Below are 27,114 nucleotides of genomic sequence, written 5' to 3' on the forward strand. Positions count from 1 at the left end.
GGCCTCTAGATGCCAACTTGCTGTCCTCACACTGTGTTTGGAACATGCAATATGGCATAAGCATGCACCTGTTGTCTAGATGGATCTTACTGAGGGTGTGAGGTTGGGGAGGGGATGGGACTGGGCACTACCGAGGGCTGATGCTGCAGGTCGACTAGGGAGAGAGGAGAAGCTGAGGCCAATTTCCTTTTGCACAAACCAGTCTCATCCCATCCTCAAACGAGTTCTTCGAGGTGGACAATGAATCTGTCCAAGCCCAACTTACCCTTTCATGCTCATCTCAGCTTCTACCTTCTCTAAGAATCTTTTGATGTCTACCTCAGTGAGAATTACCTTCTCTATCTTCTACCCAATTCCTCATGTAGCTTTGAGAGCAATGCAGCTTATGTTTACTGGGCTCAAGACTGGTTTTGAAGAGTCTACCTCATTGTCAAATCTTGTGACATAATTTTGGGTTTCAAAATAAAATTGCAACCAATAATTCAATAACAGGAATCATAGTTACAGGAATGGTATTAGATGTCTCAGAATTGTTTTTTTTTTTTTTTAAATAACAAGTATCTTGAATAGGGAACAGATCTAAATATACTGAGCTCCCACTCTATGTTGAATACCGTGACAAAAGGGGGTGGTTATAAAAGTGGAAGAAAGAGTCCCTGCCCGAAAGTAGTGTATGGTTCAATTGAGAGATAACAAGATAGACCATTATAATAGAACATAATCAGTGTAGTGATAAAGATAAAACAGGAAGCTTTGGGCACACAGAGCAGGGATGCTCACCTCCTCTGCAAAGTCAGAGAATGCTTCCTACAAATGGTCACACTTGAGCTGTCACACTTCCTTATATTGAGTTCAATATAAGAAAGCAGCTAAATGGAGTAGAGGGGTGCTATGGTTTGGCTGTGTCCACACCCAAATCTCATCTTGAACTGTAGCTCCCATAATTCCCATATGTTGTGGGAGGGACCTGGTGGGAGATAATTGAATTATGGGCGGTTTCCCCCATACTGTTCTCATGGTAGTGAATAAGTCTCACGAGATCTGATGGTTATAAGGGGAAAGCCCTTTCATTTAGTTCTCATTCTCTTTCCTGCCACCATGTAAGATGTGACTTGCTCCTCCTTGCCTTCTTCCATGATTGTGAGGCCTCCCTAGCCATGTGGAACTGTGAGTCAAACCTCCTTCCTCTAGAATTACCAAGTTTGGGTATATCTTTATTAGTAGCGTGAGAACAGACTAATACAAGGGGCAAAGGGATTTAGGCAAAAGGAAAGAAATACTGCAAAGAAACAAAACAGAGTCTGGGCCTTCAGGAAATAGCTATTTCATTTGGCCTGAGGGTGAGATGCCCAAGGAGGAGAATGGGTTAAGATTAGGCTCAAAATAGTTTCTGGCTCTAACATTCTACACTTTAGAAAACTGCCAACTAGCTACTTGGCAATATGCCCACAATGTGCCCTCACCCCTGTACTCATGCCCCCCCTTTTGGGGTAGCAGAAACTGCCATTTTTAATTGATTCCACATTTCAAGTGTGACACCAGCTCCCATCATCAGGCCTCTGTATCTTTTTTCAGGCCTCTGCTTCCATAGAAAGTCCACTGCCCAGCACATTAATGCTTCATTTGAGTCTTTGCAGGGAATGGCTGGCCCTGGAACCTTGAAACTCATAGGTCATGTTAACACTCATGTGGGTGCCACAGACTGATCACTCTCTCATCCTCCACCCTGGTTCAAATACTGCGGTGAGATGTCACCTGAGATATTACTCCAGTGATTCAAACCTTCAGGGGAGCAGCCTTCAGAGATCTGGCAAATTAATTTTACTCGCAGGACACACTGATATCTCCTACTAATAACTTTTGTTCAGGCAGCATTTGTAAAGGTTCTAATATTGTGGTTTTTCCTTTTTTTTTTTTTTTTTTTTGACAGAGTCTCGCTCTGTTGCCCAGGCTGGAGTGCAGTGGCGTGATCTTGGCTCACTGCACCCTCCACCTCCCAGGTTCAAGTGATTCTCCTGCCTCAGCCTCCTGAGTAGCTGGACTATTTTTTGTATTTTTAGTAGAGACAGGGTTTCACCGTGTTGGCCAGGCTGGTCTTGAACTCCTGACCTCAAGTATTCTGCCTGCCTCAGCCTCCCAAAGTGTTGGGATTACAGGCATGAGCCACCATGCCCAGCCTATTGTGTGTTCTTTAAAGTTGCTTGCATTTTTTTCCTTTTTTTTTTTTTTTTAATCTAAATATGTAGCCAAGAAGTAGGCATCTGATCTTTGGTCTCACATCGGGATGCTGGTGCTTCAGCAGAATTGTAACAGTCCCTAGTTTTTGAGTGTGGTTACCATGGGCCAGGCCCTTGCAATGAACAACCATTTAGTCCTCACAATAACAGTCTAATTTCTGATGTTTTAGCATCCCTATTTTTCAGAAGATGAAGCTTAGTTAGGATTTGAACCCATGTACTCTGGCATTGGCGTTGAAGCTCATAACCACCACACCTCACAGCGTTACAAAAAGGGGATTTTTCTTGCAAGGCTTGGGCTGCTTACGTTGATTGATGTCGGGTCATCAACCTTTCAGGGATCCCAGGTGGCAGATGCCACATCATCTTTGACTCTTCCTCTTCCTTGGTCTCTACTAGTAGTTAGTTGCTATATTTCCTTTTTCTAGCTCTACAGGAACTCTTTTTTCTCTATTTTCACATTTAATGCCCTTGTTCAGGCATTATCTTATGAACTCAATATGGCAGCCCCTATCAGGTTCCTTGTCTCCAGCTTTGGCAACCTCAGATTCACCTTTCACATTGTGATCAGTCATTCAACAAATCTTTATTGAACACTGATTGTGTACTGGGGATTACAAAGGAACAAGACAGCTACACTCTCTGCCAATAATGGCCTTAAAGTAGCTTTGGAAGGGGCTATTGTTTCCCAAGTATTGAATATGTGCTACACAAGACCACCATTTAAGGTGGTTTACTGTGACATTCCCCATTTCACAGATGCACAAATGGAGGCTTAGAGAGGTTAAATAACTAACTTAAGGCTACATAGCTACAAAATATCAGAGTCAGGTATCAAACCCTGGCAGTGAGATTCTGTAGCCCAGACTCTTAACCAAATTAGACGTTGAAGAAGTAATTGCAAATGTACTGAATGCAAAAAGTAGTAGTTCAGGACCATTTAACAAGGAGACTTGACTTAGACTGAAAGGATGGTGATGGTGATTCCAATAAAAATGAACATTACCAAGTACTTTAGAAATATAATCTCATTTAATTCTCCCAACCCTACAGATTAAGAAATAACCCAGAAGGGTTAAGTAACATTTGTAACATCTATTATCTATTATTTCATACAGCTAGCATTTGAACCTAGGTGTGTCTGACTCCACAGCTTGAACTCTGAATTAACAAGTTGCCTTGCCCTTTGTAAAAGCAACTGTGACTCTTACACTTCTTTTATTAAAATCCTTCAGTACTTCCATGACTCCAAACCTCCAGGATAAAATCCCAACTGTTCTTCCTGGGTAACCCTCCCATTAGATCCATTCATGCCCCCATAGAGCCCCAGCCTTGCTCGGTGCTACCTGCTCCTGCCACACCTTTGCTCATGCTGTTCTCTTTACCCAGGAGATTGCCCTTCTTGTCCTCCCTCTCTCCTCCCACCTCCAACAGAAGTACACATTCTCACTCCCAATCCCTGCCCATCCAGTTTCCTCAAATTGGAAAAGATGCTAGCAAAATCCTCTTGCTCCCTGAAGCTTTACCCAGATCTGCCCAGTGGAAAAGACTCCAAGCTTCCCTGGCAACCTGGCTGACTCCTGTCTATATGCCCTCATGGTTCAGATTATCATCCACCTTCCATTGTAGCCTTTTGCTATATAGTTATCCTAACATTTTAAATGACACATGTGTTCCCTGTGAGGGTGTGATTAGCATTTTCTAACCACCTATTTTTGGCTATTGTTATGTCACTCTCTATTTCACCCTCACTACCACCCTGTGAAGTAGGGGCTTATAGCTTCACTTTTATAGATGATAAAATTGGTGATTCTGAGAAGTACAGTGACTCGTCCAAGATCCATAATTAGTAAGTGGAGGAGTGTAGATTTAAACCTGAGGATTTAAGATTCCAAATCCCATGTTCTTTCCCCCACCTCACCCACCTTTAATGCTGACTGTGCCTGAGTTCATCCCAGAATCTAAGTCTGGCCCTAAGCAGGCACTCAGCAAATGTCAGCTAAAGTTTGAACGTACAGACTCACTGATAAAGTTTAAATGGAAGCCAGAGTTAAAGCCAGGGAGTGAATAAACAGAAGGTTCAGGGATGGTCCAGGCCCTGGGGATCACTCCAGCTGATGGTGAGATGCCCCAGCCATTAGCTGAGGTTCGGAAAGTTGCCAAGAGCTTCTGGAAAACCCAAGGCTGAGCAGCTGCAGATATATTTCGCTTACATAATCCAGAGGAATGTGCTGGGGAGAAAAGCCAAATAGCAAGGCTTTGCTGGGTAGCAGCGCTGGGGAAGGAGGAGCAGGGATGCACAGGTGTTAATTATTCCTCCCATCTTATAATTTCCCATGTGAATACAATGCATTCTTCCCCTCCCAGACTCCCACTGGCATCAGAAATGTTCAAGGTCCCTCTGCAGCTGGGGCTGAGAGGGGAAACTGGGGAGGGGCCAGGCTTCCCACTACTTTATTTTTCATCCAAGCAGCCTTGGGAGCCTGAAGTCCCTCCGCAAGCTTGGATGTGATCCTTCTAAGCTTTCTTCAAATGGCAACTTGTGGGCTCAGCTGTTTGCTCAGCTGTCTCTGCTCCCTACCTCCCTGTTCAGGGGGCTGCCTGACAGCAGTTTGGCCCAAATCAGTCTGAAGACAGAGTACCCGGGACACTAATATGATGGCTGCATAAGGACTTGGAAGGTCATGTCCATCATGAGATAAGTAAAGGGGGACTTTGAACCCTAGTATTTCTCCCTCTCCATTTAAGATACTGGGGCAGGGAAGAATCTTAAGTACCACCTTGTTCCCCTCCTACATTTTACAATGAAGAAACTGAGGCCTGAAGAAGTAGAGATTTGTCCAAAGATGGAGTGAATTCATAGAGGAGCAGGAGGACGATCTTAGTCATCAAATTCTCTATCACATTCTGTGGATGTTGATTCAAGATAATTCTGTTCAACCTCTTCCCACCTGTGTAACACTAAGATGGTCATATAACCTCCCTAGGTATACATGACCTTTAAATTTTTATGTGTCCCTTAAATTTGAGGATAATAACTGCATCTACTTCATGAGGTAATAGAATGAAACAAGCTAATACCTTGCAAAGTACTTAGCATAGGATCACTTAGCAACTGTTCCATAAACATTTCTAATCATTACCAGTGTTATTGCAACCATTGGGAGGTTTGAAAAACAGGATCTATAGGATGCACTGACACGTGTCCATGCCCCTCCCTGGGAAGCCTGCCATCATCCATTGCCCTTCTCCAGATAACTGTCAATGGCTCTAAGATGTAGCTCAAGTAGCACCTCCTCAAGACACCTTCTTCTCATCTCCAGCTTGGGTTACTTCTTTGCCCATCTGTGTCTCCACAGCATCTAGGACAATCCCATTATGAATCATTCACGCTGAGTTTCATCATTTATCAACTTGGCATGTCCCACCACCACTAAGCTGGAGAAGGCCAGAGATGGTGTTTTATCTGTCTCTCCACTCCAGTATCTGAGCATGCCACAGAGAGTATGGTATGCAAATGTTCGTTGACCATGGGAGAAAAAGAAAATGAAGGAGAAGAGGAAGGAAGAAAGGGAAGAAGCAGAGCACTATATAAGAATAAAAGAGTGGTGTTATTAACGCATTTTAACTATCTATCTTCCTTCTTCTAGCCAAGGGAGGCCAACTCCCCTAATATTCTACCTTTTCCTTACCTAGCCTTACCTGCCAAGCCCCTATTCCAACCCTAAGGTTTTCTTTATACATATTAAAGCTGCAAACAGTGAGGAAAAGTCACAACATTCTCATAATCATAACTACCCTCACAGTTGACAAAATACTTTTAAATGAATCAGCCCACTAATACTCTTTGAAGGAGGGAGTATTAGCATGTTTTTAGATTAAAAAAAAACACTGAAGTTTAGGAGGGGAATTAATATACCCAAGGTCACAAAACTAGAAAGCAGATGAACAGGTCTGGAATCCACATCTCCTGGGCCACAGATCAATCCACTTAATGTCTTTACCATACTTCCTTCTTTCTCCTGTGGATTACTTCACTGCCTTATTCTACACTATTCTGCAAACCTTAAGCCAATAATTATGGAACAACTAATTCTATAGACTTGAAGTCAATCTCATCAAAGCTCCCACCCAGCATTCTCTCTTTCCGTTCTAAAAGTCAAAGTGGCCTTCTGTTCACAACAACAGAACGGAATTATTAATGAGAGAAAATTGAGTTTGCCTACTCCTTGCAACACCCTCTGCCCCAGTTCCTGGGAACATATTTTTGGACTCAATCTGCTATCAAAACACAGAAATTAGTCTCCAATTTTGGACGTCAAACTCAGTTATCTCTTTTGTTATGAAGGAAAATTAGTAACGATTCATTCTGGTTGGAAGCCAAGCTAACATCTTAGCACAGAGTGTCATTAAAAATCCCAGTCCCACTGGCTGTTGTGGTATCTTTAAAAGCTTTAACAAGTTCAGCTGCTTAGAATGGTTTTCCTGGGTTTGTTCTCCCCCAAGCCGCCTGTCACTTTAACCTGGGGATCAGTTACTATTTAAGGCAGAAAATGGCTTAAATTTTTTTTCTTCCATAGTTTTATGGATTTAGACGTTCCTAATGAAGAGATTTGGAGAAAAAAAAAAAAGAATTCTACTCTAGGGGGTATCCACAGCTCCCAGCCATTGCCGAGCAAGTTGGCCATTAAGTACAAGAAAAAGAAGGGGGGAAAAAAAGTTTTCACACTTTGTAATTATATTACCAATTTCATTACAGATCTCATTTTAATTCTGACTGAAGCCTAGCCTTGTCTTCTCCCTGTACTCTCTCACGTATAGTTATTAAGTCAGGGTTGGAGTTCAAGCTATTCTCCCGGATTTCAGTATATTAATATGGTTTATTGGTATTTCATTGCCACCTCCCCTATGGGGGTTCTGAATCTCAGCCCAATTTATATTTCCCCTCTTTCTGGGCTCTGGGATGAAGCTTGTTTCATTTTGGTGTTGAGGAGGGGTGTGTGAATTTGATTGGAGTTTATTTTTGGGGATGGGAGCAACATCCTTGGGGAGTGAAGTCAATCATAGAAGAAGAGGCAGCCTCAGACCTCCTGCACTGTCACTCTTTTTGATGTATCTTCTTAGGGCATCTGGGTCCACCGTCGGTCCTCCCTTACTTCGTTTTTTACAGACACAATTTCTTATATGCCTACTGAGTCAGAATCCCTGTTAGGCATCACAATAAGTTAGAACATGAATAAGCTGTGGTCCTTGCCCTTGAAAAAATTTAAGTCTAACCATTGAACCAACTTTACAAAAAAATTCAGTGAAAGCCTTTTAGGGGGCATCAAGTATGTTTTGGATCCTCTCCAAGGTTCTGAACATAATGTGCAAAACAAATATAATCTCTATCCTTATGGAACTTGAAACCTAGCGAGAGAGAACAACATTAACTAGATAAATTTAAAATTATACATTGAAATAAATATAATACAGAAAAAAACAGGGCTCAAGGAGAATGATTCATAAGGGAGCTAACAGAGGCATTACCCTAGGGTAAATGAGAGAAACTGGAGATGTGGGAAGAAGTTTTCAGGCAAAGAAAACAACATGGGCAAAGGGACTGAGGCAGGAGGCAACAGAGAAATTTAAGAGCCAATATAGGGAGAGGTGGTGTGAGGTAAGACTGGAAAGGCAGGCAGGGGCCTGACCTTGCAAGGATGCAAAGGCCACAATAAGAAGTTCAGTCTTCAAAATAAGTACAAAAGAAGACAATAAAGAGATTTATGGAAAGTACGACATGTATGCAACATATGTATGCAATGTTTTGATATTTTCATTGTAAAAGATGGCTCTGTTTGCATTGTTAATAAAAGACAGGAGAGAGCCTAGACTTAAAACAGGAGGCCAGTTCAGGACTGTGGCAGTTGTCTCAATGACACATATGTAACAGTAACAGTAATAGGAGTTAGATTGAAGTCATTAGAAAGGCACAAATAGAGTTCTAGGTAATGTTCATGAAAGGTGATATTATTTGTCTCTGGGGACTCATTGAAGGAGGTTTTCTAGAGGAGGGAGCAAACTAAATTATGCCTTAGAGATGGGTGAGACTGCCATATATGGAAATATATGATGGAGAGGAATGTACAAGCAAAGGTATATAGAGAGGCAGATATCAGGTAAGACAGTCTATTTGTCTAAACAGCATCAAGGCTGTGCAAATGAGTTAACAAAGAAAGACAGAAGCCATATTGTACAGAACTTCCACCCATAAGCATGTTCTACAGTATTCAAAGATCTGCAGTCAACACGGAGCATTTTAAAACAAAGCCTGGGATGATTTCAGAGAGCAGGATGTCCAAGGAACTACTCGTTTTAAATAAAGTGCTTGGCAGTTTGTGGCTAAGGATCCACTTACAATGTGGTGTCATTTTCCCTTCTAAGAATTGAAAATACTCCTTCCATGTATTCAAATCACTGCAAACTAGTTCTGAAGCCAATTATGGACCTCTTTCCTCTCTAACAACACAAAGCCATGCATTAGCTCACTCTTCTGGGATGGAGGACATCAAGTAGGGATGAGAGCAAATAAATGTAGGCAAGTGTTATTATTCACAATTTTATGCTCAAAACCAGCTACATGTGTAGCATATTAGTGAACCATGCCATCCCAATGTGTGGGCATTTATACTTGATGATTTCATGGGCCAAGAAGGCATACTCAGATCCCAAATATCTCAGTCACAGGGAACAGAGAAGACTTGCATATCAACTTAGTTCAACCTAAAAGATGATGTTAACCATTTAAAATAACCTGAATAAAAAGACATTTTAGCATAGGTATTTTGATGCAACAATCATATCAATATATAAAATTGTGTGTGTGTGTGAGTTTAGCTAAGTAACGTATTCAAGAGACACAGACATCCCTTGTTTTCACCCATTTCTGAGCCTACACAAAGAATTGGTGACACTCTGTGTGAAGTACTAAGGAATAAAGAAACATATTCTAAAAGTCCTAAAAAATTAAGTGGTTTTAAAATTTGCAGTTTGATAAGATGGCTCCAAAGCAAAATATGTATTCAAGCCAAATGCTTCTCTTCCCCTCTCTTCTACAGCTTTGTAAAAATGTGGTCATCTATTCTCAGGAGATTTTCCATGATGGGGAACTCATTACCTTGCAATGACCCCCTTCCAATATTAAGAAAATAATATTACAACTTCTAACATTTATATAATTTATTGAACCATTACTAGGTCTTAGGTATTGAGCTAAAAGCTTTACAAGCATTATTTCACTTATTCTTCACAATAACTTCATGAGATAAGTATTGCTATTATCCCCAATTTATAGATAATGTAACTGAAGCTTAAAATGTTTAAGTAACTAGCACAAGTAACACAGTTAACACCAGAGGAAGACATTTCCAAACTAAGGCTTCATCTTCTCCCATCCCTGACCATATTCATTACCCATATAGCTCTCTAGTTTTGCTTCCTTAGGACTTCCAGAACTAGCCTGCTCTCTTCAAAATAAATAATAATTATCCTGGTCTCCTCTCTGGAAGCTTAGAGCATAGAAGAACCTTAGACTGGGGGCTCAGGTAGACTTAAGTTTTCATACCACGTCATCTATGTGTTCATCTCGTGAAACCACCTAGCTTCCCTGAGCCCCACTTTTCATGTATGCAAAATGAGGATACTAAATCCAGACTCTCCATTTTGCTATGAGAATTGAAGGAAGAACCCTATGTAAAGTGCTTTGTGTGCTACTCAATAGATAACAGACATACTCAATAATAGTAGGTTCCCTTCCTCTCTAGGTTCCTTCAACTCTTGTTATTGAATGAATGTCTTCCATCCTTTCCTTAGGAGGTCATTAGGTATCTACAGTGCTTTTTCAATCTTTTGACTGTCAAATCCTCTCACTTGAACAACTTCCAATGTGTAACAAGTCTTGGAACAAAACAGGGAATTCTAGGTGGACTGTTACCTGCCTACACTGGAGTGGAACCGTCTCACCTACTTCACCTAGATAGCTTGTTCCTTTAAAAGTAGACTCTTCTATTGGCTGACCACATTGGGTGAATATATGCCCACTTACATTGGGAACCTCGGTAGATGCATAAACTAGCATCTCAGCTAAGATAGGTGTTTAATATTAACCAATAACTATTTCTCAATGAGGCTAACTGCATGGCAATTTTGATGAGGTCCAAACTTGTATGATCAGGGTTAGTATGTTATAAGCCTTAAGGATAGACCACTCACATTATATCCAAAGCTAATGATAGTTACTGGAGTTATGCTATGAGGCAGCTCCATTAATAGGGCATTGATAAAGTCAAAGGTGGAGGAAACCAAAGATCCTTATTAAAGATGCTTATAATGATTCCAAGGGGTCTGAAGAAGTGATCACATATGTTAGATGGAAAAAAAGTAACACTTAAAGAATTATTGACACAGCTCTCAAAGCCTTGATAAGTGACCACCTAGAGAGCTCTTGTAAGGAATATTAATATGTGGGCTCTACCCTCAGAGAATCTGACTCACTGGTTCTGGGAATTATCTCCCCAGATGACCTAAATGCAGATGATTTGTAGTTCACAGCTGGATAAACAATGCTAGCTTAAGTCTGTTTAGATGCAAACATGTTCCATTTCTTCAGTGTGTGCTTAGGAGGGCAAAAAGCCACTGATGGCTTTGAAGAAGCCCACATAAAAGAAGGGGTGAGATTTGCCAAGGGTTTGGATAGCAACTGTGTCAGAACTCTTGCCAGCTGGGCTCTGGACAAGTGCTATGTCATAATGACCTTTTCTTTATAATCGACAGTAAGCATTGAGTATAACTATGCAGTAACACAAGGGCAGAATTCATTTTCTCCTGGAAGACAGGACCCATTACTCAGCCCCATCCAATGATCCAGCACCATGGATAACTCAATGTGTAATGGTAGCTGAGAGCTCTCTCTACTAAGAAGGGCCAGCACTTTGGCAGCTTGGAACTCATGGGGGTGACTGAAAAAGCATGAAAGCTGCCCTGGCTTTGGTCCCTGGGAGACCTGGTCTCAAATGGAGCTTCTTGCACTTGACATGAGCTGCCCTCATCCTGACAGGCCTCATTGAGACTTTGTTTTTATTGTTTTTTAAAACTTTGCCAGTCTTAAGGGGCCAGTATTATGATGTGGGTGAATACATATATGTAAAATATCATAGAATTGTGCACTTTCCATCTGTGTTTGTTACTACATTTATGTTAGGTTGTAACACATTTATAAATATCAATGCTAAGGGATGACATGGGTTCAAGAAAATAGGCACTATTATCACTTTCCCTCTCATCCCCCTATGTAATACCCTCATATCTCCAGAAATCAGAGCTGGAAACACCAGTAATACAATTTATAAAATCAATTTTCTAGATCCTTCTCTACTCCTACAGAAGATTTGATTCTACTCCCCTTCATATCCCAGTTTCTGTATCTGCCAAAGGTGGATAATAAAGACCACTTTGGAGAGCTGCTGGAGGAATGAGATGAGCAGCACTGATAAGAGTTTCTGCCAAAGGAGGCATTGGGATCATACTGGAGAAGGTGAGCTTGCTTGGGATTACCAGACAGCCATCCACCTGGCTTCAAATGCTGGATGCTCCCAGGATTCCTGCTGAGCCCCAGAGATGGAGGAGTTTCAAGTGTTAATGTCTTCAAGTGGGAAAGTCACTTTTGGCTGGAACAGAGCATATAATGTATTCCCTCTTCCATTCACCTCACTGAGAGTAGCTAAATTCACCTATTTCGTTTTCTATATTTTCTTGCCTTGCCATATTTCAGCTTCTGAAGTCTCTTTCTCTACAAACTGTTTTAATAATAAGAGTAATAACAGCTACCATTTGTTGGGCTATCACAATGTTTTAGACACTCTACTAGGCACTTTATACACATTATAACATTCAATCATCCCATAATAAACCTTATTTTACAGATAGATGAGAAAAATGAGACTCAGGTAGCTAACTCGACTCTTCTATGTTTCACAGTAACTAAGCAACAAAATTGAGATCCAAACCAAAACTTACTTCATTTGAAAGGACACATTCCTACCAAGATATTATGGCATGTAAGGGATGGAGATTCCATTATGCCTGGAGACTAAGATACTGTGGACAAGGTCTTCCCAATGCTGTCTTCTAAGCTTGCTCCATCTCATCTCCAGGATGTGTACACTCCATAGTTATTTCTGTTTTTCTTTTGTATTAATTATATTTTCTTATTTTCTGGATGCTTGATGCTCTGGCATCTGAGCCTCCTGACTGGGGAGAGCCCTCCCCTCCAGGGATAGTCGTATCTTAGAGAAAGCAAAAGACTTGTCCAGGGAGCATCCCTTTCATATGAAAATTAACCAATCCAGAACCTACACTCCAATCATCTCCTCCATATGGCTTATACACATTGAGAAGGAATATTCTCTCCCTTCATCCCCCTAGGGCCAGATACCAGGCAATCAGGAGCAGTTCTGAAACCCCAGAGCCTACTGAAGTTATTCAAATTAGCCAATCTCAAATCTGTCTACCCTGCTTACACTGCGTCACCCATTTCTTCCTGCAAAAACCACAATACAGGCTCTTTCCCCTGCTTTCCACTTGGTCCCTCTGCCTGCTGATAGATACGGGTGCTTTCCCACATGGTCTGCATGGTGTGCTGTGCATTATGTATCTGAGATCTGTGAGTATGAAAACTGCTTGTTTCACAACAGTCCTTTCTGCATCTGCAGACAAATCCTGGGTACATTTTAAAACTTCACGGGTACATTTTAAAACATCTTTGATCTCTATGCATCATCTGCCTTAGTTTTCTTTGATTCAGCATCTGTTGTGTGCTTAGAGATCTACTAGAAGGATCCTATAAACAATGAACAACTCAGCTTTAATTCAGGCAACATTCATCCACTGGACACATATTTGCTGAATATCCATTATGGACCAGGCACTGTGCTTATCAATGGGAATATAATATTTCTCCCCAAAGACATAATTCCTGCCCTCACAGAGATTCCAGTCTAGAGGCAGAAACAGACAATTCCACAGGCTGCTATAACATTTTAAGTTTATGACATTGGGCACACTGAGAAGGGGCACCTTTTAATTCACCACACTTTGGTCTATCCTTCCAAATCATCGAGATGGTTTGCAGCTCTCTTGGGTAAACCCTTGATTTTGCTATTTCCCAGCTGTTCGCCATTTCTCAGCCACATGCTATCTGAAAATTTGATGAATATGATAAAAAGAGTTGTAGTCTTCAGAATACTCCTATGAGGTAGGTACTGCTATTATCCACATTTTATAGATGCAGAGACAGAGGCTCAGAGAGGGGAATTCACTTGGCTATCGAAGAGGCAGACAAAGGAGCAAGCATTGGATTAATGTTTGTAGTATTCCAAAGCCTGTGCTCTTAGCCATTAAACTGTTTCACCTTGAGCAAGTTATTTTCTCAGGGATTCCATTTCTACATGTATGATAATAAATATGTAAAAATTGAACGCCTTTAAGGCTTAACATTCTACAATTAATGTGTAGTGACAGCTGAGAGATGAAGGGGGGGGACATGCATTCCGTAGAATTTAATACTTGCTCTGTTGTTTTTTTCCACCTCAGTGTTCATCACTCCTACTCCTCCATCGCCATTTTCTGGCCACTTCCAGGTTTTGACAATTCTAGCTGCATAATCCATCAAACTATTTGCTTCTGTAAATTTTGTTCCTTCTGCTTTCCTACAATATTCCCTGCAATCTCCCCCACCACATATTTACCTGTCTTATGTGCACATATGACTCACTAAAGATGAGCCAAAGTCTTGTACATAGGTCTGAAAATCAACTGAAAATAAATGAAATAAGAGATATAAGTTCTGAATGTATATGAACTGATTTGCAGTCCAAGCGAAAAACAAGTAGGGGCTTCTGCACTACGGTGAAGTGGGAACAATCAGGATGCATTAATAGAAGTTTGAGTGTTTCAGAGAATGGTGGTAAAATTCCACTTTGCTCTGGTCAAAATATACTGAAGAGATGGTGCTAAGTTCTGAACACCGAAACTTAAACAATGGAGATAAAATCAAATTTCACTGAAGGAAGACTGGCAAATAGAGGGTAAGGATCTCAAAAACATTCAATACATATCAAAATGCAAAATTTTTTTAAAGAATTAATGGTACTAATAAGGTGCTACAAGTCAAAGTTTATTGCGTCTACAGAGCACTAACTGGAAGGAGGCACGAGGAAACCTTATGAGGTGCTGGAAATATTCTATGATTTTATCTGTGTAGATTCATATGGAATACTGTTACATGGCTATGTTTATGGCGTTCCTTATGGTGATGATTTCATGGGTATTTACTTATCTTCAAACTCATTGAGACATATACATTTTATAAAGTGTAAAATGTATACAATTTTTAAAGTGTTAATTCAAATAATCCAGACTACAAAGGATAAGATCCTCTTCCAAGGTCTTTAGATGCTCCCTTTTTCCCCCCTGTAATATATATAATAGTAATTCTAAGGTTGGGCCATACACAGAAACCTTTGATCAGCCAGGGGTACAAGGTGCTGAGTGGGTGTGGAGCATCTGCAATGCTCAGCTCTTACCATCTGCTATGAAGTGCTCGGGCACATGCAGAGTCACCTTCACGGTGAGTGGACAAGACATCTGGCTGCCACACACCATGGCCAGGATGCAGGAACTCACAGCAATCAGTGTCAGGGCTGTCTTGTTCACTGGGCTTTTCAGCAAACCTGGTAACAAGAACACACACAAAGACACAAAATTCCATGAGGTGAGGAAATAGGAGTGGCATCAAGTTTGGGAATTCTATTATTTTCCAGTTGGGAATCTGAAAAAAGAAAAGAAAAGAAAAAAAAAAAAAACAAAAAAAAAACTGTTTTCTTTTTTTTTTTTTTTTAAGATCATAACTTTAAAAAAATGTTTAACAGCTTTATTGGGATATGATTCACATATTATACAATTCACCCCATTAAAGCACATAATTCAATGGTTGTTAGTATATTCACAGAATTCTGCTATTTTCACCACAATCAATTTTAGAACATTTTTATCACTCCTGAAAGAAATCCATATCCATTGGTGGTCATTCTCCATTCCCTCCCAATTCCCACAGTCCTAAGCAACCAAGAATCTACTTTCTGCCTCTGCAGATTTACCTATTTTGGATTTTTTCTGTAAGTAGAATCTTACACTATGTGGTCTTTTGTGACTGGGTTCTTTCACTTTCCACAGTGTTTTCAAGGTTCATCCATGTTGTAACGTATATCAGCACTTCATTCCTTTTTTGGATGAATAATATTCCATTGTATAGATACACCACGATTTATCCATTCATTAGTTGATGGACATTTGGGTTGTTTCCACCTATGAACATTCATGTATGAGTTTTTGCATGCATCTCTCTTGGACGTTGTGATGGTTAATATTGAGATTGAACCTTTGTGCCTGCTATGACACCTCGGTGGGCCCTCTTTCGGCCTTGGTTTAACACTCCGCGAAATGGGCTTCTTAGGATTCCTTTGGGTAAACATAAAAGAAACAGGCTTCCTGAAACTCATGGTAATTTTCACTCCTCCCTTCCCAATTCGGTTGGTCATTCTTGATAACAATTAGATGATATTAAGCCCTCCATTCTCCTTAGAGGCAAGTGAGAAGATACCATGCTGTTAAATTCAGTAGAGTCTAGTGAAATAAGCATGGGCTTTGGAGTTAGATCATTCTGGGTTCAAATTTGGGCTTTGGCCCTCATTGGCTGTGTGATCTCCATTTTCCAAACCTCAGTTTCTTTCTTTCTTTTTCTTTTTTTGTTTGAGGCGGAGTCTCACTTTGTCGCCCAGGCTAGAGTGCAGTGGCACAATCTCGACTCACCGCAACCTCTGCCACACGGGTTTAAGCGATTCTCCTGCTTCAGCCTCCTGAGTAGCTGGGATTACAGGCACCCGGCACCAAGCCTAGCTAATTTTTGTATTTTTAGTAGAGACAGGTTTTCACCATGTTGGCCAGGCTGGTCTGGAACTCCTGACCTCCGGTGATCCACCCACATCACCCTCTCAAAGTGCTGGGATTACAGGCATAAGCCACCACACCTGGCCACCACCTCAGTTTCTTTATATGTAACACGAAGATAATAAATATCTCACAGGGTTCTTGTGACAATTACACAGCACGATTTGTATATAATGCCTGTCATTTAGAAGAGTTTCACGGTTAGAAGCTGATCAGTTCAAATGAATTTCACAAGCCTTTACTGAGCAGCTACTATGTGAGACACATACAGAGCAGAAGAATAATCTCTCCTCTTCAGGAGTTTATAGGCTAGGGGGAAAAGTCAAGCTTATCCATAGCTAATTAGATTCTAAGACAAATTGTGTTATGACTTAGAAGAGAAGGCAGAGAGTAGGGAGGGTGGTTTTGCCTCTGAAAATTAAAGACAATTTTATGGATATAATAGGAAAAGTAGATTGGATCTGCACAGCTAGAGGACACTGGGCCAACAAAGAAATTCTGTGGAGGCTGTCTCGAGTCCCCATTTGTTTCTCATTCTTTAGGCTTTGTTCTTCAAGGTTTTGCTCACCAGTTTTAGAGCAATGCCTCCCCATTTTTTTTTTTTTTTTTTTTAACCGCTAGGCTCTTCTTTTAAGCAAACCTTGTCTCTCATCTCCAGGATATCTTTCTGTGGCTATCCCATTAGCATTTCAAATATATTAATAACACGTTCAAAACAGGGTACATTATCTTCTCCTTAAAGCCTCCCCCTCTTGGGATCCTCAGCTTATTGAAAGCACTGCCATTTAGACTGGCCAGAAACTGAGATGTCACCTTTGAGTTTCTGTCTTCCTCCTTTACAGCATCTGAAGAGTTGTGTAGTCCTATTTATTCTATGTCCTCAGCATTTTCACCTCATTCCCTTCATCTCTTCTATTGTCTGTTTGCTTGTGGGATAAGGCAGGTGCACGCATATTTGTTCACTGCACTCCCTGCTGAAACCTCTCAAGCTGTTTTACAGCATCCGGTCGCAGGATGTGATCCATATTCATTAGACTGGCACCCAAGGCCTTTCATGAAGACTCCCAACACTTATACCTCCTGTGCTCTGGCCCAAAGACTAGCAGGGCTGAATTACTGCAGTGCTCCTACCATTAACACTCTTCATCATGTTAACATTAGTGCAGGTGTTGTTCCTTTTGGATAGAAATCCACTTGTTTCCTTGTCACCCCATCACTCTTTGAGACTCACCGTATATAAAGATTTCGTATGCTCTTGGTAGATAAACTACCCATATTCATTGTGTTTCCCCTCATACCTTATTCCAAACACTAGAGTCTAGTAAATAGACAGCCAACTCCTTGAAGGCAAGCAGTGTCTTTTGCTTACCATTATGTCCCAGTGAATAACACAGTGACTGGCTCATTGCAGAATCTCAGTAAGCACATGATGACTCCCATAAATGACAGTAACAATATTAAAAATCAACATAACATAGATGCTGGCCAATCAAAAAGCATGCTAGCCAACATCCAACACTGGCCATACAACAGAACATCAGCTATTGTTCTGTTGTAACACTGGATTACAACAGAACAAGAACCCTTATAACAGCCCGTTGGGGTACTGCCTGTATGGAAATCTATTTTTCTTAATAAACAGTGACCTGCTTGAGGTAGAAGATCCCACCTTCATCATCTTTGTGTTTCTTACGCCAGAATCACCACCTGGAACCCAGAAGTTACTTAATTTAAGAATGAGACCATTGTCTTTTTTCTCAGTCCTAGGACAATGCATGGCTTATGGTAGGAACTATACAGGAGATTGTGGTTATTGTAGTTTTAGAATAAATGTTAAATAGAAGAGTAAATTAAATTAAATAAAAAGGTGATTCCAGTGTCCAAAGATGGGGAATCTCTAAAACCTAAAATAACTACAGAGAAAAATGAACACGATTATCTTTTATTTGAGTGCCACAAGAAGCTGTTTCATACATATTTATAATAGATATTTATAAATATAAATAGATAAAATATTTATAGTATAAATCTTTTATCAACTAAATAGCATAAACAATCTAACATCAACGTTATCTACTAAAAAGAATACAGACTAGGGGTTGGCACCTTGCATAGACCTCACCTTAAAACATCAATCTATTACCCCAGCCTAATCATTTAGCAAAACCCCTACAATAACACTTAACAGCAGCACTGGAGTTTTTTGTTTGTTTGTTTTGAGATGGAGTCTCCCTTTGCTGCCCAGGCTGGAGTGTGGTGGAGCAATCTCAGCTCATTGCAACCTCCTCCTCCTGGGTTCAAGCGATTCTCCTGCCTCAGCCTCCCAAGCAGCTAGGGTTATAGGCACATGCCACCACGCCCAGCTAATTTTTGTATTTTTAGTAGAGACAGCGTTTCACTATGTTGGCCAGGCTGGTCTTAAACTCCTGACCTCAGGTGATCCACCGACCTCACCTCCCAAACTGCTGGGATTACAGGCATGAGCCACCACAGCTGGCCAGCACTGAGTTTTTTATCTAGATTTTATGGAGTCTATTCAGGAGGAAAAACATGTAATGATGAGTCTAGCACGAATAAATGCTTGGGAAGATGAGACAGGTCCAGAGGACAAGATGTGAAAGGTAGTGAGAGGCCCCCGGCATTGGGAAACGGACACTCTGGACAGTGATTCATGGATAATAGCACCCTGTGGATCCCTTAGAAGGCATGTCTCATTCCTGGTCCACACAGCAGCAACAAGCCTATGTGGCCAAGACCTTTCTTTCACTAATTAACAAACTACCAGAAATACACTACCCAGGCTCCACAGGGCTAATTTTTGGTCTGGGGAAAGAAGGCCGAGGGGCACAGATAGAATTGCTCATACTCTCTCCCTGGGCCCTGCTGGACTAAATTGTGTCTCCTATGTCATTTAAAACATCATAGTAACCCAGGGTCTTTAAGAGTCAACATGACGGCTGGGTGCAGTGGCTCATGCCTGTAATCCCAGCACTTTGGGAGGCCAAGGCGGGCAGATCACCTGAGATCAGGAGTTCGAGACCAGCCTGGCCAACATGGTGAAACCCCGTCTCTACTAAAAATACAAAAATGAGCTGGGTGTGGTGGCAGGTGCCTGTAGTCCCAACTACTCCAGGGGCTGAGGCACGAGAATCACTTGAACCTGGGAGGTGGAGGTTGCAGTGAGCTGAGATCGCACCATTGCACTCCAGCTTTGGCCACAGAGCAAGACTCTGTCTCAGGAAAAAAAAAAAAAAGAAAAAAAGGAGTCAACATGGGAAGTGAATTCACATTAGTTTATTGGCTCTTAGTTTTCTCACCTAGAAAATAGTAACACAACTTAGCCGTCAGGGGTGTTGTAAGAACAAAATGAGTCAATATGTGTCTAATGCCAAGCAAAGTTTTTGGCACATAGTAGGCCCTTGGTAAATAATTTCCAAAAGAAATAGTGGCGTTTGTCTCATCATTGATGACAGAAACTAGGAATCATCTATTTGTCCAACACATTATCAGAACATATTAGGAACTCAATTATTGTTACAGAAGCAGAAGACAAAAAGAGTAAAAAGTGTAGAGAAGGACATAAGAAGGAGAAAGTGGGAGTTGGGGTCAGAATGAACAGCACTGTGGGGACCCATTTACTCGGCGAATGCCTGAATCACCACAGTTGTTTCCGAAGTCCAGGAGGATGAAAGCATGCAGGTCAAGCCTTCACTAAGCCAGATGCCCATGGAGCAGCCGGTGGGTGTGGGGAGTTGCCATGGCAACCGGACCTGGCAGAAACTTCACAGTGGGACTCAAATCAAGGTAACTTCCTAAGAGTTCCTGCCTCAGGGAGGTGAGCATAGCATTTAGTAAATAAGGGTTGTAGACAGCCATGAGGTGGAAACTCTCTCTCCCATAATACTCACCCCCATCCCCAAGCAGGCTCCTTACTGCACTGCTGTTGTAAGACGCAGAGACAGAAAAGGGAACCTCCACTTGGTGAGCGATTACTATGATCCAGGCACTGTGCCTAGCACTTATCCTTCTCTCCATCCATCCATTCTTTTACCAATCCAGCCGATTTTTATTGAGCATCAAGTCTGGTCTGGGCATGGGGAAAATAATACTAAAGAAAACAGCCAAAGGCCTTGAAGCTTACATGTTAGTGGCAAAGAATTATCGCATTGAATCCTCTCAGCAAAATGTCTCCATCATTTCCATTTTACAGAGAGCAGAAGTATAGAGCAATTAAATGACTTGTGTAAGGATCACCCAATTTCGTATGTTACAGAGACTGGATGAGAACTAGTCCTGTTCCAGCCTTTCCCCTGTATCACTACAACTTCCCACTTCATCATGGAATAAGGTCCCAGGATACACTCATGTAGAAAGTGTGGCCTTTGGGGCCAGGCATATCTATGTTCAAATCCTGGCTTACCCACAAAATCTCTGTGTGACACTTGCCAACTGATCCATAAGTCTAATAAGAAAAAAATATTTCCATCTGAAAAATGGGAACAGTGGTCTTTTTTCAGAGCTGATGTAAGGACAAAATAAGATATCATACATAATTAGCAAAAAAAAAAAAAAAAAGAGCTAAATAAATGATAGCTGCAGATCATATTGCCTGAGTATTTTTTTTTTTCCAGAAGGCTGAGGTCACAGTTCTCCCTGGTTCACATCCCCATTTGCAGTTCCTTCCCCATTACTTGCAGGGGAATAAGCTGTGCTGTAGGAATAGCATTCCACCAGGGCATATTGATTGCTGGGACTGGAGAAAGTTAATAATCTAATTTTCCTTCCATTTTCCCTCCCTCTTACACCTCAGCTCCTCTCATGGCAGCAGAGAATGGCATAAAATGCATTGCTTGAGAAATTCGACCGGAAATAACTCAGTGTTGTTGATCCACACATTGCCCATAATTTGGGGTTTGATTGATTCTTGCTTTGGAAATGCCAGGTTGAGAGGAGAAAATGAAATTTAAGTTAAATTTGGAATTGAATCAATCACATTTTGTAATGAAAAAATAGATCTAACCCCATCAGACCCTTGTGTGTGGAAAACGTAAAGCTGGTACACTCCCATTGACTTCCTCCTGAGATCCCCAAAGCATGACAGACCAGGTCCTAGGATGAGAAGTAATTTATTTCTTAAAGTGGCAAATGGTGTTATGGTGGGGGAAAGGGATTCTAGAAACTGGAAACATTAGGGTGAAGAAGCCCAGCAGGTAGAAAGGCCACTTAGGATGGGGAAAGAGGCTGGGCTTTGGTATGTATGTATGTATGTATGTATATATGTATGTACGTATGTATGTAGTCTCACTCTGTCACCCAGGCTGGAGTGCAGTGGTGTGATCTTGGCTCACTGCAACCTCTGCCTCCCAGGTTCAAGCAATTCTTCTGTTTCAGCCTCCCAAGTAGCTGGGACTATAGGCAAATGCCACCACACCTGGCTAATTTTTGTATTTTTAGTAGAGACAGGGTTTCACCATGTTGGCCAGGCTAGTCTTGAACTCCTGACCTCAGGTGATCTGCCTGCCTCAGCCTCCCAAAGTGCTGGGATTACAGGCATGAGCCACCGTGCCCAGACTGAGCTTTGGTTTTAGATGTGGATATCTAAATCCAAAGTCTTGGCCGGGTGCGGTGGCTCACGCCTGTAATCCCAGCACTTTGGGAGGCCGAGGCGGGCGGATCACAAGGTCATGAGATCGAGACCACGGTGAAACCCCGTCTCTACTAAAAATACAAAAAGTTAGCCGGGCGTAGTGGCGGGCGCCTGTAGTCCCAGCTACTTGGGAGGCTGAGGCAGGAGAATGGCGTGAACCCAGGAGGCGGAGCTTGCAGTGAGCCGAAATCGCGCCACTGCACTCCAGCCTGGGCGACAGAGCGAGACTCCGTCTCAAAAAAAAAAAAAAAAAAAAAAAAACAAAAACAAAAAAAACAAAGTCTTCCATTTGATACCTGCCTAAGTTCTGGCAAGCGATGTAAGCTCTCAGAGCTTCAGTTTTCCTAATCTAAAAAAGGGGAGTGACAATCCCTAACTGATAAAGAAGCCGTGTGTATTAAATAGGAGATCATAATTACAGCACTAAGCACCATGTCTGACACATACTTAGGGCTCTGTAAGCTCTCAGTATATTTCCTTTAAACCTCCCTTTCTAACACTTGGCATCTACATGGGCATCAGCAGGATATGTGATACTGTTGCTCATGCTGAAATCCTAACTTTCACACTTAGCTGCTGGCCCCCGTGGACAAGTCATGTCACATCTGAGACTCAACGCCTTTAATTGGGAATTAGTTCATCCAATAAATAGCTATTTAAGGTGCAAGTACTATATGCCAGACCTCATATTTTATGCTTTCCTATTTCCAGTGCCTATAGCATGCCTGAATATAGTAGGTGCTCAATAAACATCTATTGAATGAATGAATGAGTGAATGCTTAAACGTTGTTTCCCTTTCTACCAACAGATGTCAGTATTGGAATGCTGCTATTGGTATTTTTTTCTAGCAAATTGATTCACTCACTTTTCCTGGCAAGGTTTGGTCCCTGCCTGGTCAGAAATAATACAAAAACACCCTTGCAGAGGCCGCCAATCTGCCTGCATATCAGGGTGACCACTGTAGATTGCTGAGTGCCTCATTAACCTCACTGAGTGCCCCATGGGATTCCCGCAGCACCTGAGCTCTGGTGTCTCTGCTTCTCTGCCGTATTTCTGGAAACTGAAATTGGGACACGTCATTTGACACGTGCAAGTGTCATGCTGGAGGCAGAAAGAAAGAATATTTGAAACTGGGGCTTTCTCAGAAACTGTAGGGTATACGGCCCTATATCCTCAGCCTGTCTCGTGTATCAGGGGTTTCCATGCACTGCTTTAGTGTGATGTCTCAATATGGGGAATATTTTCCTTTATCTTGCACACCTGGGTCCTTGTCTCTCCCCATCTCTCCCTATCTTCATCATGAACTAATCTCTTGTGCTCTCTAACTATGGCACTCTCAAATCCATCCTTTAAATGATATGTTATTTCCCCAATATCTTATCATCCTTAGATTTGTCCTTAATAAGATCTGGGCAAGTGCTCATCCACTCTTATTTTCATACTTTCAGAGAAAGAAAACTCAACCCCTACTAAGCATCAGTTCTATTCTCAGATAGTGTAATGTCTAAACAGCCTTTGAATCTCTATGAGTGAACTTCTGCCGTCCAAATTAAATAGGATATATTTAATATCTCCTTCCCAGGGCAGCTATTTTGTTAAAGGAGGAAATTAGGTTGCCTTGAGCTTTCTTTCTTCAAACCAGACATTAATAGCTTTATTTTGTTTCTCTAAAGTCATATCTTGAGTCCTTTTATTGTACTTCGTATAGGTTTGTTTTGCTTAAGATGACTTTCTTAGTAAAGGATGCCATAATAACAATAATAATTATTATTATCATCATCATCATCATCACTACCACTATCACTGGTACCATAGCCACTAACTTAGGTGCCAGACAATAGAACTAAATTTTTTCATGCAGTATCTCATCTAATCTTTACAGAAACTTCATGATATGGTTTCTATTATCACTCACATTTTTCGCTATGAGGAAACTGAGGCCATCACTTGCCAAAGAACATGCAGCTCAAAGGTAATAGGGCTGAAATGAAAAACCATTTGATGTCAGGGTCCAAGCTCTTAACCATCATCCTTCACAATATCTCTATCAACCTGCTAGATGTAGCCTGGGCAGAGCAGAAGCAACAAATTTAACTGCTGAGCTGCTAACCGACTTTAGCTTGCCCTGTGGACCTGTGATAACTCTTGGTGAATTTGTTGTGGCCTCATTGTCCCACCTGATACTGACCACATGTCTTCAAGAGAACCTCTCCCCATCACAAGGAGGAAATTCAAAATGATGGAAGAAAATGAGAAGAGCTGTTGCTCCTCCTTTCTCAGCCCCAGAAAATACTATGGGCCTGAAGCAGCTCACTGTGCTACTTGAAGCCAAATGATTATTGACAAAGCCACTGGGGAACACCTTTGGCTAGCTCTGCTCCTGGGACAAAGACCGTTTCTATAGTGCAGGCCTAGATTGTGGCTGCCTGGTGAAGTTAAGGCCACTGGCAGCTGACATGCAATGGAGCTACAAACAGCTGGCTATTTGAATTTCTGTGGCAACTGCAGGTAGCTGGGCTTGCAAGTGCAAAGGTCACTACAAGGTGTTGACAATGGTGTTAGAGATGAAGATGATGGAGATGGTACCACATTATTTTAGCTTTTATTAGGTTACAGATTATTCTCAAATATCTCATTACCTCTTCAAAATCCTATGTAGTTGGCATTGCTGTTATCCCCAATAGACAAATGAGAAGTGACATCTTAAAGGTGAACTCACGTTCAAACAACAGAAGAATAATGGGCCTATAAGCCATGTCTCCTGACTCACAGCTGAGTGATCTTTTCATGTCACTATGTTGCTAGTGTGCAGCCTAAGTCCCACTAGCTGGATATGAAAACATAAATAGAATCTGTGCACTCTGATTCTTCATCTATTGCTTTTCTTTTTCTTTTCTTTTCTTTTTTTTTTCTTTTGAGACGGAGTCTTGCTCTGTTGCCCCGGCTGGAGTGGAGTGCAATGGTGCAATCTCAGCACACTGCAACCTCTACCTCTCAGGCTCAAGTGATTCTCCTCCCTCAGCCTCCCGAGTAGCTGGGATTATAGGCATGCGCCACTGTGCACAGTTAATTTTTATATTTTTAGTAGAGACGGAGTTTCACCATGTCGCCAAGGCTGGTTATTGCTCTTATAAATGTATTCAAATGCCTCAAAGAGCTAGTGTAGTATTTCCCACAAAACCAGATGTATCTTGAAAAGAAAATATTTCTATGTTCACAAAATTTTGAGACATGCTATATTCTGTATGCCCCTCTTAAAGCGCCCAAGTATATATCTGGTATTAAAACCTCTAAAAGTCTTTGCATTACATTCTGTTTAGCAGGATTCAGCTGAATGTTTCCCTAAATTATTAAGACATTGCAGAACCACCATTCTGTGGAACGAAGTACAGAAACAATGATCTAGTTTAATAATTTATACAAAGGTTGTAAATAATATTAGGAGATCCCAATAATTAACTGGTGCCCTTATGCCAGGCACTGTGTTAAAGATTGTATGTATATTATCCTATTTAAACTTCTCAACTACATTGTAAGGCAGGGATTACCCTTCATTTACAAATAGGAAAACCAGATTTAACTGGTTACTTGGAAGAGGAAGAAGAAGGTTTTCGTGGTTAGTCTGGTCTGAAACCAATGTCTGTATCCTTCTTCTTCCCAAGTGTTAGAAGAAAATACAATTTTAAAGTCACAGAAAATACGTGCAAAGAAGGAAAAAGGCAGGCACAACAGACCAGTTCAGGAGGCTAAAGACTATTCAACGTACATTTAGCAGGCTGATGAAATGCATTAGTGGAAGGAAAAAGATGCTGTACTCAATAGATTAAATTGCAGTGTGTAGATGAGAAATAGTAGAGAAGATAATTCAAAGATCTAAAGCTCTAGAATGGCTCAGAAATAAATGAGAAAGAAGGAGAAAGGAAAGGTGGTGGGGGGTTTCTGATTCATAGGTGACTATCAATTGACTGGTGCTGACTTACCCAAAACATTAATTTTTAAGATACTGTTGTCTGATACCTACATTAGCCCTGTTAGTCTGCAGGCTGTTTAGATGCACCACCACAATCAGCCCACACCACCGATGAATTGGAGGGTGGCAAAGAAGAGCTAAGGCCAAGCAGTGAGTGCTGAGGAACAGAGCAAAAGAGCAGCCACAGTTTCCATGGTTACCAAGGACGATCAGGACCAGTCACCTCCCATTTCCATGAAAGGTTCATTTCTAGCTCCTTTGAAAGTCATTGTTCCATTATCTTAGAAGATGTCAGTGGACTTTGGCCCACACTTAGTGAAAATAGGAGCAGGAGAATAACATTGATTTTGTATTTGGTATTTACTAGGCCTCCCGTGATGGCCTAGTAAATACTGAATACACAACCAATGTTATTCCCCTACTCTTGCTTCCTCCCCTGCTCCCAGCTTCCATGACAATGTTCCTTTACCTACAGAACTTCCTTTATCCCAAAAGCCCACTGTAAGCACCAGGCAAAGCTGTCCTTACTTGACATTGGGGGAAATGGAAGCTCAAAGGGTTTAATTGACTAGTAAGGAACAGAGCTAGAATATGAACAGAGATAGAATATGAACCGAGACCTAGTGATACTCAAAGTTCTTTAAAAGCTTCCTCAGCTGATCCTGACCCTGTGAATGTATGGTGTCTAATGGTGGTCACACTGCTTCTAAAAATAGGTGGTATTTTCAAATCTCTGTGCTCCCTCCTCCTCACCTCTTTTTCCTGACAGTGACACTGTGTCATATTCCTAAGAAATAATAGAAATGAGGCTTTTCCTGATGGCCCACAAACCCCCTACTGCAGTTAGATTTGCCTGTCTCTTTCCTTGTGACAGGTCACATGCATTCCCCTCCCCCATATGTTGTCCTTTCTACTTTTCCAACATATCTAAGAAGACCACCTTTCAAGATCAAAGAGAACTCCCATCTCATAGAAGGCTGCCTTCACCATTGCAACTCACAAGAACCCAATATTTCTCTTAACTCCTATCTCATATATTATCTGTTCTAATTTGAGCCACAAGACCTCAGAATGGCAAGGAACTAAAAGAGATTTAACCCCAACAAGTCACACAATGCATTCTTGTGTGACTCCCTCTATAATCATTCAGCCTGCATTTGAGTGTCACCTAAACTTGGAGGTTATTAACTAAAAAGAAATAATGATGATGATGATA

General features: G+C 41.3%; 1 protein-coding gene across 2 annotated transcripts in view; it reads right to left on the bottom strand.

Moving 5' to 3' along the window:
* ASTN2 (astrotactin 2) overlaps positions 1 to 27,114 on the bottom strand; it is a 997,527-nt gene that overhangs the window by 608,533 nt on the left and 361,880 nt on the right. For both annotated transcript variants that reach the window (XM_054520535.2, XM_054520536.2), the window contains exon 6: positions 14,858 to 15,004. In XM_054520535.2, coding sequence (XP_054376510.2) covers positions 14,858 to 15,004 — 147 coding nt within the window. The remainder of the gene's footprint in view (positions 1 to 14,857; positions 15,005 to 27,114) is intronic.

Source organism: Pongo abelii, chromosome 13 (assembly GCF_028885655.2).
Source record: "Pongo abelii isolate AG06213 chromosome 13, NHGRI_mPonAbe1-v2.0_pri, whole genome shotgun sequence".
In the NCBI taxonomy this organism is placed as follows: Eukaryota; Metazoa; Chordata; class Mammalia; order Primates; family Hominidae; genus Pongo; species Pongo abelii.